This window comes from Maniola hyperantus, chromosome Z (genome assembly GCF_902806685.2).
Source record: "Maniola hyperantus chromosome Z, iAphHyp1.2, whole genome shotgun sequence".
Classification (NCBI taxonomy): Eukaryota; Metazoa; Arthropoda; class Insecta; order Lepidoptera; family Nymphalidae; genus Maniola; species Maniola hyperantus.
In genome coordinates this window covers 15,505,669-15,518,438 of record NC_048564.1, presented here as the reverse complement: position 1 = coordinate 15,518,438, position 12,770 = coordinate 15,505,669, and the positions used below count along the sequence as shown (strand labels likewise).

The 12,770-nt window shown below is 35.8% G+C and overlaps 1 protein-coding gene across 13 annotated transcripts in view; it reads right to left on the bottom strand.

Moving 5' to 3' along the window:
* The window catches only part of PAN3 (Poly(A) specific ribonuclease subunit PAN3), a 38,553-nt gene extending 34,675 nt beyond the window's left edge, over positions 1 to 3,878 (bottom strand). For all 13 annotated transcript variants that reach the window (XM_069508669.1, XM_069508670.1, XM_069508671.1 and 10 more), the window contains exons 1-3: positions 3,565 to 3,878; positions 3,071 to 3,170; positions 2,063 to 2,149 (exon numbers count right to left, since the gene is read on the bottom strand). In XM_069508669.1, the coding sequence (XP_069364770.1) occupies positions 2,063 to 2,149; positions 3,071 to 3,145 (162 nt within the window). In that variant the 5' untranslated portion in view covers positions 3,146 to 3,170; positions 3,565 to 3,878. The remainder of the gene's footprint in view (positions 1 to 2,062; positions 2,150 to 3,070; positions 3,171 to 3,564) is intronic.
* Positions 3,879 to 12,770: the final 8,892 nt, after the last annotated feature.

Here is a 12,770-nt window from a genome sequence, read left to right as displayed (position 1 = left end):
TATAAAACTAAAAATAGCGCTATAAAATTCTGTTGTGTTTTGTCTAAACTAAATTTAGAGTATCTGCATCTTTTTCTTTTTATTATTGCTAAAAAAGGACGGGACATGAATTGAATGAAACTCTAGATTTTAGTGCACGCTACAAATTTAATCAATAGGCTTGCGACTGGCAGCTTGGCAGGATTGGCAGACTTCACATTCCTGCATACCAGAACGTTATGGAGAACTTTCACCTTCACCGTTAAAGCAAATCAAATCATTTATTTATTCAGCTCAGATATGGTAGTACATGTATATTATTAACATGGGGTCTTAAAAATTAGGTAATCAGTTACATATCCTGCCAAGCAAGTGATATTTAATTACTTAAAACACAAATAACTCCGAAAAGAGAGAAGTATGTGCCCGGGATCGAACCTCCGACCTCCAATCAGGAGGCGGATGTCCTAACACTACACTATCACAGCTTATTTATGAAACACTTAAATGAAAAATTATGAATACTTAACTTAATTTTAAAAAACTTAAAGAACCCACTACCAGCTGCAATTACAACAAAAATATAATTTTAAAACATGAAAACCTGGCCATTTAGGCCATTACTAAAGTACGAACCGGGTCATAAATCATTTATATCAGACCTCTCGCTCGCACTTATAGGTCTTATGGAACTTTATTTTTATCTTAGTTTAATTATAATTTTAAGTAATCTCTTTTGGCCTTCTGTTATACCTAGATTTAAATTTAAATAATAATTATGTATTTACGCTATTGATTACTTTCAAATAAACAAAAATAAAAATAAAAATAAAAAACTGGAAACTGATGATCTGGTGTTGTCTTAACAGTAAAAAAAAAATTGTCGATAGGCACCCCTTTATCGATAACGACGTTTGCGGCATTCTCACACCCCTATGATCGTAATGATTTATGACCTCGTTCGCACGTTCGTAATGGCCTTAGTATAGACGAAAATTGCATGCGAAATTTTGCGTAAGGATAGTCAATACTCAATACGGTCAAACCTGGATAAGCGAGATTGAATGAGTGTAATAGGTACAGTAATCATCATCATCATCATCAACCGATAGACGTCCACTGCTGGACACAGGTCTCATGTAGGGACTACCACACGCCATGGTCTTGCGCCGCCTAAATCCAGCGGTTCCCTGCGACTCGTCTGATGTCGTCTGTCCACCTAGTGGGAGGGTCTTCCAACACTGCGTCTTCCGGTGGGAGGTCGACATTCCAGCACCTTGGGACCCCAACGTCTACCGGTTTTACGAACTATGTGCCTTGCCCATTGCCACTTCTGCTTCACATTACCCATTGAGCTATGTCGGTTTCTCTAGTTCTCCTACAGATCTCCTCATTTCTGATTTGATCACGTAGAGAAATTCCAAGCATAGCTCTCTCTATCGCCCGCTGAGTGACTCTGAGCTTTCTTTTGAGGCCCATAGTTAGCGACCATGTCTAGGATCTTTATGTCATCACTGGCACCACACACTGTTCGAAGACTTTGTTCAAGCACTAAGGAATTTTGGACAAGAAGACATCTCGAAGCTTCCTGAACACTGCGCATCCGAGTTGGATTCGGCGGCTGATCTCTTTCTCGATATTGGACCTATCCAACTGAATTGTGTGTCCTAGGTATATATACTCGTCTACAATTTCGAGTGCTCGCTCGCCTCAGTGACTCTGAGCTTTCTTATGAGACACACACACACATACTAATCTAACATAATATTAATTGATTTTCAAAAATTAATTTCTCAATCTTGAGGTGGGCATTAACAACTGTAACAGTTTCCAACTAAAGCAGCCGTAACCGTTCTTTACTTAAGGCAATCAATGTAAAGAGAAAATAAAGAATTTTTCATTTGTAAACAAGAAAAAAAATGGTTAGATGCTCGCTTATCCAGTTAAAACTGTAATTATTTAGACAGCATGCCGTACGCACAACAGACGGAAACGTTTAAGTGCGGAAACCAGCCCAGAATGAAGAAGACAGCATGCTGTTTGTTGAAATGATATCAAAACTTAACTTAGCATATTAGCTTACCTTCTTGACGGCATTCGGAGAAGAGTCTATGCTTAGATTGCTCATGGCTTGGTTGAGCGACCTGGTTGGAGTCGCCGGGGAACGATTCTGAAATATGGATTCAATGAGAATATGCTAACTTTGCACCAATTGAGGAACTGGCGAACAAACATGTAGTGTGTTTGATGATCAAAATACTTTTATTTCCCGATGTTGAAATCATTTCCAACCAAAGCAGCTTAAAAATGTGTTAAACTAAGCCCAAAGTTTGTGATTTCGATCATGGAATACAAATCTGAACTCTTATCAAACAAAACCGCCTAAAACTGTGTTATAATTGAGTCCGAAGTTCGTGATTTTGATTAAAACTACAATTACAGAATAATTTCAGCTTTCATTCAGTTTGTTGCTGCTTCTGTAAAATTCAATTTTGTGTAATTACCATCGATATGAATGACAAGATATGGTCAAGCAAACAAAATTTTTCACAGTTTAGAAACCAAATAAATCAGCACCACCTCTTAGATATTAATGTACGACCCGTTTGAAATCCAGATGTCACTGAGGTTGCATTGGTGCATAAACACCAATGAGTCGGTGCCATTTTGTTTGTCCATACGAAGTAAAGTCAATGGTAATTACACTGTTTTGTTTGCCAGCTTTACAATTGATGACTGTTTGTAATGAAGTCATGTCATAGTTGAAACAAAATAAAAATAGATCAAGTGCGAGCCAGACTCGCACACGAAGGGTTCCATACCACCATACAAGATATTAAAATACTATGTGCTTTTAAATTTTCTTAGTTTGTATGGTGGCCATTTTGAAATTTTTATTATTTGTTGTTATAAAATAAATAAATAAAAATATTTTACTTTAGACAATAATAATTGTCCATAATTAATTTAAATTTGAGTTTGATTATAAAGTGACATTGAAATGAAATAAAATAAAAATTACATTAAAAATATATACATCGTACTAAATATGAATAAATGGGAAAATGTGTAATGTATTTATATACTCTACCATGTATGTGGCGAGTTTGGACTCTTGGGGCAGCCCGTTTGGGGGTGAATATTGTAAATACATTGCTGGATCCATCTTGTTTGAATTTGTCTTCAAGTATCTGAGACAAGCAGAACAAATCCATTAACAAACATATTACAAGTCTTCAAGTTGAAATAAACTCTTATTTAGTTTTTCAAATAAAAGCTAAGAAAAAAAATGGCGAATATGCGTCGAATATGGCGGTACATTACATAAACAAAATCAGGTGGCGTATCCCCGGATTAAATAGGAAAGCTAAAGCAAAAAATTATATCAAATATTATTTTCATTTTTAATTGATCTGGCATACACAACTTAATATTTTTCTATTTGCCGCTATTATTTTTTGTCACTCTTTTTTTACTAGGCAAACTATTTATTTAATTTAAGGTCGGGGGTGATCGGGGGTTAAAAATACAAGACAAAGGGGCACTGCAACTTTTTAAGATCGATGACGCGGCACTCTCACTTACCTGAAATATATTACACTTTACTGGAGAATCTTCTGGAAACTCATGTCCCAGACTATACAGGACATCCTCCAGCTCTCTAACTTGGTTCTTGATCACAATACCTTCACTAAATACTTATGTCCGTCACAATATTGTTCTTAACACACACTGAGTTTATTAAAATGTAGCATTCGTTCTTTCATTAGTCCGTCAATTGAAAAAAATTGAATGCTGAATTAGTTAATCTGGCTAAAATTTACAATTTAACTCACAGAATTATTAATCAGTTTAATTCAGCGGAGACCGGAGTACCGACCGACGCAAGCCAACTCAAAATAATTGATTATTTCAATTTTCATCCAAGGTAATCATATTAAAAAAATTATACCACAGACCACCATTACGAAACCATAGATACGAGTAGCACAATAGCATAGAGTAAAGCACAATAGTGCAGTAAAAACGGGTAACATTGCTGTAATTGTAGTGGTAAGGGGCTGCTGCATAGAAATATAGGGCTGCTGGTTTAAGCATGCTACTAAAAAATTGCCATACTTACCACCAAGTTAGCCAGCTACCATCCTACAGTGCATCGCCACTTACCACCAGGTAAGATTGCAGTCAAGAGCTAACTTATTGAAACTTATCAGCTATTATGTATTGTAAAAAACTCAGATATTGATAAAGCGCGAAAGCGAGCGCGAATTTTTTTACAATCTTGCCTGGAATGGAGGGCACATTTGTTTTCTTTACGGCAAATCTAGATATTCGCAATTTGATAAAACAAGCATAAATTTTTCTTTTGAGAGTCGTGGGCCCCCTTGGTCCGTGGGCCAGTGGCATTTTAGGATTGGGGTTGTGGGCATGCCCAATGCCCATCGTGCCCACAACGGTGGATCCACGCATATTGGCTTCGTTTCCCGTTGCGTTGTAACTTGTAAAGTTAGACTCCCTTCACACTACTACTAATAGACATTCAAGGTTACAATAATTCGCATGGAGCTAAACATTGGTACCTACGAATGTTGGGAATACAAATCGATCGATCTAAAATATGGACTTATCACACTTCATTTTATATTGGTATTTCCAACATTCGTACCGATATTTAGTTCTATGAGAATTATTGGAACCTTGATTGTCTATTTTGACCGCACTATCAACTATCATAATTATTATCATGTACTTTATATCCCGTTCAAACAGACGGACAGACAGTCAATTTTTTTTAAGACGTGTGATTCAGTTATGGTACAGATTAAATAACCATAATATGAGCTTAATTTGGTGTAGTTATTTCGAAATTCAAGACAGACACATCAATTTTATTTATTAGTATAGTTAGAGATACATAATTGTTTAAGTTATAATAAAGATTTGTATACTATGTAAATTGAATGATTTACATGAGAGGTGAGAGGAAGTTGAGATGAAACTTGAAATCAACCAACAGGTTGACCCATTTGACTAGTTATTTAAGAAAACCTTATAAAATCTTTAAAAATTCACAATTCATTGCAAATTAAACATTTTATCAAGAATGGTTAAAATTGTGAATAAATATATGCTAATGTGGTTAATATGTGATTTTTTATATTTGAATTTGATCAGAAAATAATTTTCTAATTTTCCAGAAATAATTTAGATTATGTAGGTAATTAATAAAAGAAAATACTTTGAATTTCTTGAATTTCTGGCTCTTTTGGTGATCTTAAAACATATAATAATGAATATATATATATCACTGAATTGGATTGCAATAGACAGCATTATTGATTATTTTTCATCCAGCAAAATACTAACCCAAGCAACTACTATTCACCATCCATCCCGGCTGTACGTCAGCTCAAGGCCGCGGTGCTGGATGTACACACCATCGTGCACGCATCAAGCAAGAGAGTATTTAAACGAGAGAGAGATAGAGCACTCACGTTACGAAACAACCTCTAAATGGTAAAAATCTGCTGTACAGCGAGTCTATTCACCATCAAGCATGCACTACGTTACTATTATTATTATATTATACTATATATAGCTCAATTATTATACTATATATAGCTCAATTACCACTGACTGACTCACTCATTGACATAATTGTTCTCCTAGAAAGAGATAGAAAATGATATAATAATGTATGGGACATATGTTCAGGAGTGGGATTCGAGTAGGGAAAAATTATGACATTTCAGAAAAACAAGATGGCGGCCGACGTGACTTTTGTAACTTTTTTGTTTTCCAACCGATTTTGTTTAAACTTGCAGTTATTTTAAATATTAGCAAACGATTTTTAGAAAAAGTGAAAAAAATTGGAAAAACAAGATGGCGGCCGAGATATTAAAAAAATTTCCTCCTGTAAAATTTTGTATGAAACTTTTTTTTTCACTAATACTTTCGTACAGAAGACAAAGATTCCTTTAGGGCAAGATATGGAGGGAGCTGATGATTGAGGATTTCGGAGACGGATGAAGGGCACGCTCAAGGTATTGAAGATAGGTGGGAGGTGCTCGAGCAAATGTCATTCGAAACCTCATCCAATTGCCAAAAATTTGAATTTTTTTTTTAAATTCCGAAAAAAAGATGGCCGCCATACAAATTTCATCCGCGTCCATCTCGGAGGGTATGAAAGATGGAAAAGTGGTTTCTTGGCAAGAGATGATCAGGGTCCAAAGGTCTACTCGATGGATGGAAAAAAAATTCAAAATGGCGGAATTTTTTTTTTCATACAAAAATTTTTATTATTCAAAATGGCCATTATAGACCTCGAGAGCTGCTTTAGCAGCTCGAGCAGCGAGCAAAATACTAGTTATTATACTATATATAGCTCAATTACCACTCACTCACTGATTGACATAATTGTTCTCCTAGAAAGAGATAGAAAATGATATAATAATGTATGGGAGATATGTTCAGAAGTGGGATTCGACTAGGGAAAAATTATGACATTTCAGAAAAACAAGATGGCGGCCGACCTGACTTTTGTAACTTTTTTGTTTTCCAACCGATTTTGTTCAAACTTGCAGCTCTTGCAGATATTAGTAAACGATTTTTAGAAAATGTAAAAAAAATTGGAAAAACAAGATGGCGGCCGAGATTTTCAAAAAATTTCCTCCTGTAAAATTTTGTATGAAACTTTTTTTTTTCACTAATACTTTCGTACAGAAGACAAAGATTCCTTTAGGGCAACACATGGAGGGAGCTGATGATTGAGGATTTCGGAGACGGGTGAAGGGCACGCTTAGGGTATTGAAGATAGGTGGGAGGTGCTCGACCAAATGTCATTCGAAACCTCGTCCAATTGCCAAAAATTTGAATTTTTTTTTAAAATTCCGAAAAAAAGATGGCCGCCATACAAATTTCATCGGCGTCCATCTCGGAGGGTATGAAAGATGGAAGAGTGGTTTCTTGGCAAGAGATGATCAGGATCCGAAGGTCTATTCGATGGGTGGAAAAAAAAATTCAAAATGGCGGAATTTATTTTTGTATGACTTTTTTTTAAATTGTTCAAAATGGCCATTATAGACCTCGAGAGCTGCTTTAGCAGCTCGAGCAGCGAGCAAAATACTAGTTATTATACTATATATAGCTCAATTACCACTCACTCACTGATTGACATAATTGTTCTCCTAGAAAGAGATAGAAAATGATATAATAATGTATGGGAGATATGTTCAGAAGTGGGATTCGACTAGGGAAAAATTATGACATTTCAGAAAAACAAGATGGCGGCCGACCTGACTTTTGTAACTTTTTTGTTTTCCAACCGATTTTGTTACAACTTGCAACAATTGAAGATATTAGTAAACGGTTTTTAGAAAAAGTGAAAAAAATTTGAAAAAACAAGATGGCGGCCGAGATTTTCAAAAAATTCCCTCCTGTAAAATTTTGTATGAAACTTTTTTTTTTCACTTGTGGTTTCATATAGAAGACAAAGATTCCTTTAGGGCAACATATGGAGGGAGCAGATGATTGAGGATTTCGGAGACGGGTGAAGGGCACGCTCAAGGTATTGAAGATAGGTGGGAGGTGCTCGACCAAATGTCATTCGAAACCTCATCCAATTGCCAAAAATTTAAAAAAAAATTTAAAATTCCGAAAAAAAGATGGCCGCCATACAAATTTCATCGGCGTCCATCTCGGAGGGTATGAAAGATGGAAGAGTGGTTTCTTGGCAAAAGATGATCAGGATCCGAAGGTCTATTTGATGACTTGAAAAAAAATTCAAAATGGCGGAATTTTTTTTTTCATACAAAAAATTTTATTATTCAAAATGGCGATTATAGACCTCGAGAGCTGCTTTAGCAGCTCGAGCAGCGAGCAAAATACTAGTTATACTATATATAGCTCAATTACCACTCACTCACTCACTGACTGACTCATTGACATAATTGTTCTCCTAGAAAGAGACAGAAAATGATATAATAATGTATGGGAGATATGTTCAGGAGTGGGATTCGAGTAGGGAAAAATTATGACATTTCAGAAAAACAAGATGGCGGCCGACCTGACTTTTGTAACTTTTTTGTTTTCCAACCGATTTTGTTACAACTTGCAACAATTGAAGATATTAGCAAACGATTTTTAGAAAAAGTGTAAAAAATTGAAAAAACAAGATGGCGGCCGAGATTTTCAAAAAATTTCCTCCTGTAAAATTTTGTATTAAACTTTTTTTTTTCACTTATGGTTTCATATAGAAGACCAAGATTTCTTTAGGGCAACATATGGAGGGAGCTGATGATTGAGGATTTCGGAGACGGGTGAAGGGCACGCTCGAGGTATTGAAGATAGGTGGGAGGTGCTCGACCAAATGTCATTCGAAACCTCATCCAATTGCCAAAAATTTGAATTTTTTTTTAAAATTCCGAAAAAAAGATGGCCGCCATACAAATTTCATCGGCGTCCATCTCGGAGGGTATGAAAGATGGAAGAGTGGTTTCTTGGCAAGACATGATCAGGATCCGAAGGTCTATTGGATGGATGGAAAAAAAATTCAAAATGGCGGAATTTATTTTTGTATGACTTTTTTAAAATTGTTCAAAATGGCCATTATAGACCTCGAGAGCTGCTTTAGCAGCTCGAGCAGCGAGCAAAATACTAGTTATTATACTATATATAGCTCAATTACCACTCACTCACTGACTGACTCATTGACATAATTGTTCTCCTAGAAAGAGACAGAAAATGATATTATAATGTATGGGAGATATGTTCAGAAGTGGGATTCGAGTAGGGAAAAATTATGACATTTCAGAAAAACAAGATGGCGGCCGACCTGACTTTTGTAACTTTTTTGTTTTCCAACCGATTTTGTTACAACTTGCAGCTCTTGTAGATGTTAGTAAACGATTTTTAGAAAATGTAAAAAAAATTGGAAAAACAAGATGGCGGCCGAGATTTTCAAAAAATTCCCTCCTGTAAAATTTTGTATGAAACTTTTTTTTTTCACTTATGGTTTCATATAGAAGACCAAGATTTCTTTAGGGCAACATATGGAGGGAGCTGATGATTGAGGATTTCGGAGACGGGTGAAGGGCACGCTCGAGGTATTGAAGATAGGTGGGAGGTGCTCTTCCAAATGTCATTCGAAACCTCATCCAATTGCCAAAAATTGGAAAAAAATTTCAAAATTGTGAAAAAAAGATGGCCGCCATACAAATTTCATCGGCGTCCATCTCGGAGGGTATGAAAGATGGAAGAGTGGTTTCTTGGCAAGAGATGATCAGGATCCAAAGGTCTACTCGATGGATGGAAAAAAAATTCAAAATGGCGGAATTTTTTTTTTTCATACAAAATTTTTTATTATTCAAAATGGCGATTATAGACCTCGAGAGCTGCTTTAGCAGCTCGAGCAGCGAGCAAAATACTAGTTATTATACTATATATAGCTCAATTACCACTGACTGACTGACTCATTGACATAATTGTTCTCCTAGAAAGAGACAGAAAATGATATAATAATGTATGGGAGATATGTTCAGAAGTGGGATTCGAGTAGGGAAAAATTATGACATTTCAGAAAAACAAGATGGCGGCCGACCTGACTTTTGTAACTTTTTTGTTTTCTAACCGATTTTGTTTAAACTTGCAGCTCTTGCAGATATTAGTAAACGATTTTTAGAAAAAGTATAAAAAATTGGAAAAACAAGATGGCGGCCGAGATTTTCAAAAAATTTCCTCCTGTAAAATTTTGTATGAAACATTTTTTTTTCACTAATACTTTCGTACAGAAGACAAAGATTCCATTAGGGCAACATATGGAGGGAGCTGATGATTGACGATTTCGGAGACGGGTGAAGGGCACGCTTAGGGTATTGAAGATAGGTGGGAGGTGCTCGACCGAATGTCATTCGAAACCTCATCCAATTGCCAAAAATTTGATTTTTTTTTTTAAATTCCGAAAAAAAGATGGCCGCCATACAAATTTCATCCGCGTCCATCTCGGAGGGTACGAAAGATGGAAGAGTGGTTTCTTGGCAAAAGATGATCAGGATCCAAAGGTCTATTCGATGACTTGAAAAAAAATTCAAAATGGCGGAATTTATTTTTTCATACAAAATTTAAAACTTTTTTTATTTATTCAAAATGGCGATTATAGACCTCGAGAGCTGCTTTAGCAGCTCGAGCAGCGAGCAAAATACTAGTTATACTATATATAGCTCAATTACCACAGACTGACTCACTCATTGACATAATTGTTCTCCTAGAAAGAGATAGAAAATGATATAATAATGTATGGGACATATGTTCAGGAGTGGGATTCGAGTAGGGAAAAATTATGACATTTCAGAAAAACAAGATGGCGGCCGACGTGACTTTTGTAACTTTTTTGTTTTCCAACCGATTTTGTTTAAACTTGCAGTTATTTTAAATATTAGCAAACGATTTTTAGAAAAAGTGAAAAAAATTGGAAAAACAAGATGGCGGCCGAGATTTTTCAAAAATTCCCTCCTGTAAAATTTTGTATGAAACTTTTTTTTTTACTTATGGTTTCATATAGAAGACAAAAATTCATTTGGAGGAAAACATGGAGAGAGCTGATGATTGAGGATTTCGGAGACGGGTAAAGGGCACGCTCGAGGTATTGAAGATAGGTGGGAGGTGCTCGACCAAATGTCATTCGAAACCTCGTCCAATTGCCAAAAATTTGAAAAAAAATTCAAAATTGTGAAAAAAAGATGGCCGCCATACAAATTTCATCGGCGTCCATCTCGGAGGGTACGAAAGATGGAAGAGTGGTTTCTTGGCAAAAGATGATCAAGATCCAAAAGTCTATTCGATGACTTGAAAAAAAATTCAAAATGGCGAAATTTATTTTTTCATAGAAAATGTATGACTTTTTTAAAATTGTTCAAAATGGCCATTATAGACCTCGAGAGCTGCTTTAGCAGCTCGAGCAGCGAGCAAAATACTAGTTATACTATATATAGCTCAATTACCACTCACTCACTGATTGACATAATTGTTCTCCTAGAAAGAGACAGAAAATGATATAATAATGTATGGGAGATATGTTCAGAAGTGGGATTCGAGTAGGGAAAAATTATGACATTTCAGAAAAACAAGATGGCGGCCGACTTGACTTTTGTAACTTTTTGTTTTCCAACCGATTTCGTTACAACTTGCAACAATTGAAGATATTAGTAAACGATTTTTAGGAAATGTAAAAAAATTGGAAAAACAAGATGGCGGCCGAGATATTCAAAAAATTTCCTCCTGTAAAATTTTGTATGAAACTTTTTTTTTTCACTTAAGGTTTCATATACAAGACAAAGATTCCTTTAGGGCAACATATGGAGGGAGCTGATGATTGAGGATTTCGGAGACGGGTGAAGGGCACGCTCAAGGTATTGAAGATAGGTGGGAGGTGCTCGACCAAATGTCATTCGAAACCTCGTCCAATTACCAAAAATTTGAAAAAAAATTCTAAATTCCGAAAAAAAGATGGCCGCCATACAAATTTCATCGGCGTCCATCTCGAAGGGCATGACAGATGGAAGAGTGGTTTTTTGGCAAGAGATGATCAGGATCCGAAGATCTACTCGATGGATGGAAAAAAAATTCAAAATGGCGGAATTTTTTTTTTCATACAAAAAATTTTATTATTCAAAATGGCCATTATAGACCTCGAGAGCTGCTTTAGCAGCTCGAGCAGCGAGCAAAATACTAGTTATACTATATATAGCTCAATTACCACTCACTCACTGATTGACATAATTGTTCTCCTAGAAAGAGACAGAAAATGATATAATAATGTATGGGAGATATGTTCAGAAGTGGGATTCGAGTAGGGAAAAATTATGACATTTCAGAAAAACAAGATGGCGGCCGACCTGACTTTTGTAACTTTTTTGTTTTCCAACCGATTTTGTTACAACTTGCAACAATTGAAGATATTAGTAAACAATTTTTAGAAAATGTGAAAAAAATTGGAAAAACAAGATGGCGGCCGAGATATTCCCAAAATTTTCTCCTGTAAAATTTTGTATGAAACTTTTTTTTTTCACTTACGGTTTCATATAGAAGACAAAGATTCCTTTTGGGCAACATATGGAGAGAGCTGATGATTGAGGGTTTCGGAGACGGGTGAAGGGCACGCTCAAGGTATTGAAGATAGGTGGGAGGTGCTCGACCAAATGTCATTCGAAACCTCATCCAATTGCCAAAAACTTGATTTTTTTTTTAAAATTCCGAAAAAAAGATGGCCGCCATACAAATTTCATCGGCGTCCATCTCGGAGGGTATGAAAGATGGAAGAATGGTTTCTGGGCAAGAGATGATCAGGATCCGAAGGTCTACTCGATGAATGGAAAAAAAATTCAAAATGGCGGAATTTATTTTTGTATGACTTTTTTTTAAATTGTTCAAAATGGCCATTATAGACCTCGAGAGCTGCTTTAGCAGCTCGAGCAGCGAGCAAAATACTAGTTATACTATATATAGCTCGATTACCACTGACTCACTCACTCACTCACTGACTCATTGACATAATTGTTCTCCTAGAAAGAGATAGAAAATGATATAATTATGTATGGGAGATATGTTCAGAAGTGGGATTCGAGTAGGGAAAAATTATGACATTTCAGAAAAACAAGATGGCGGCCGACCTGACTTTTGTAACTTTTTGTTTTCCAACCGATTTTGTTTAAACTTGCAGTTATTTTAGATATTAGCAAACGATTTTTAGAAAAAGTGAAAAAAATTGGAAAAACAAGATGGCGGCCGAGATTTTC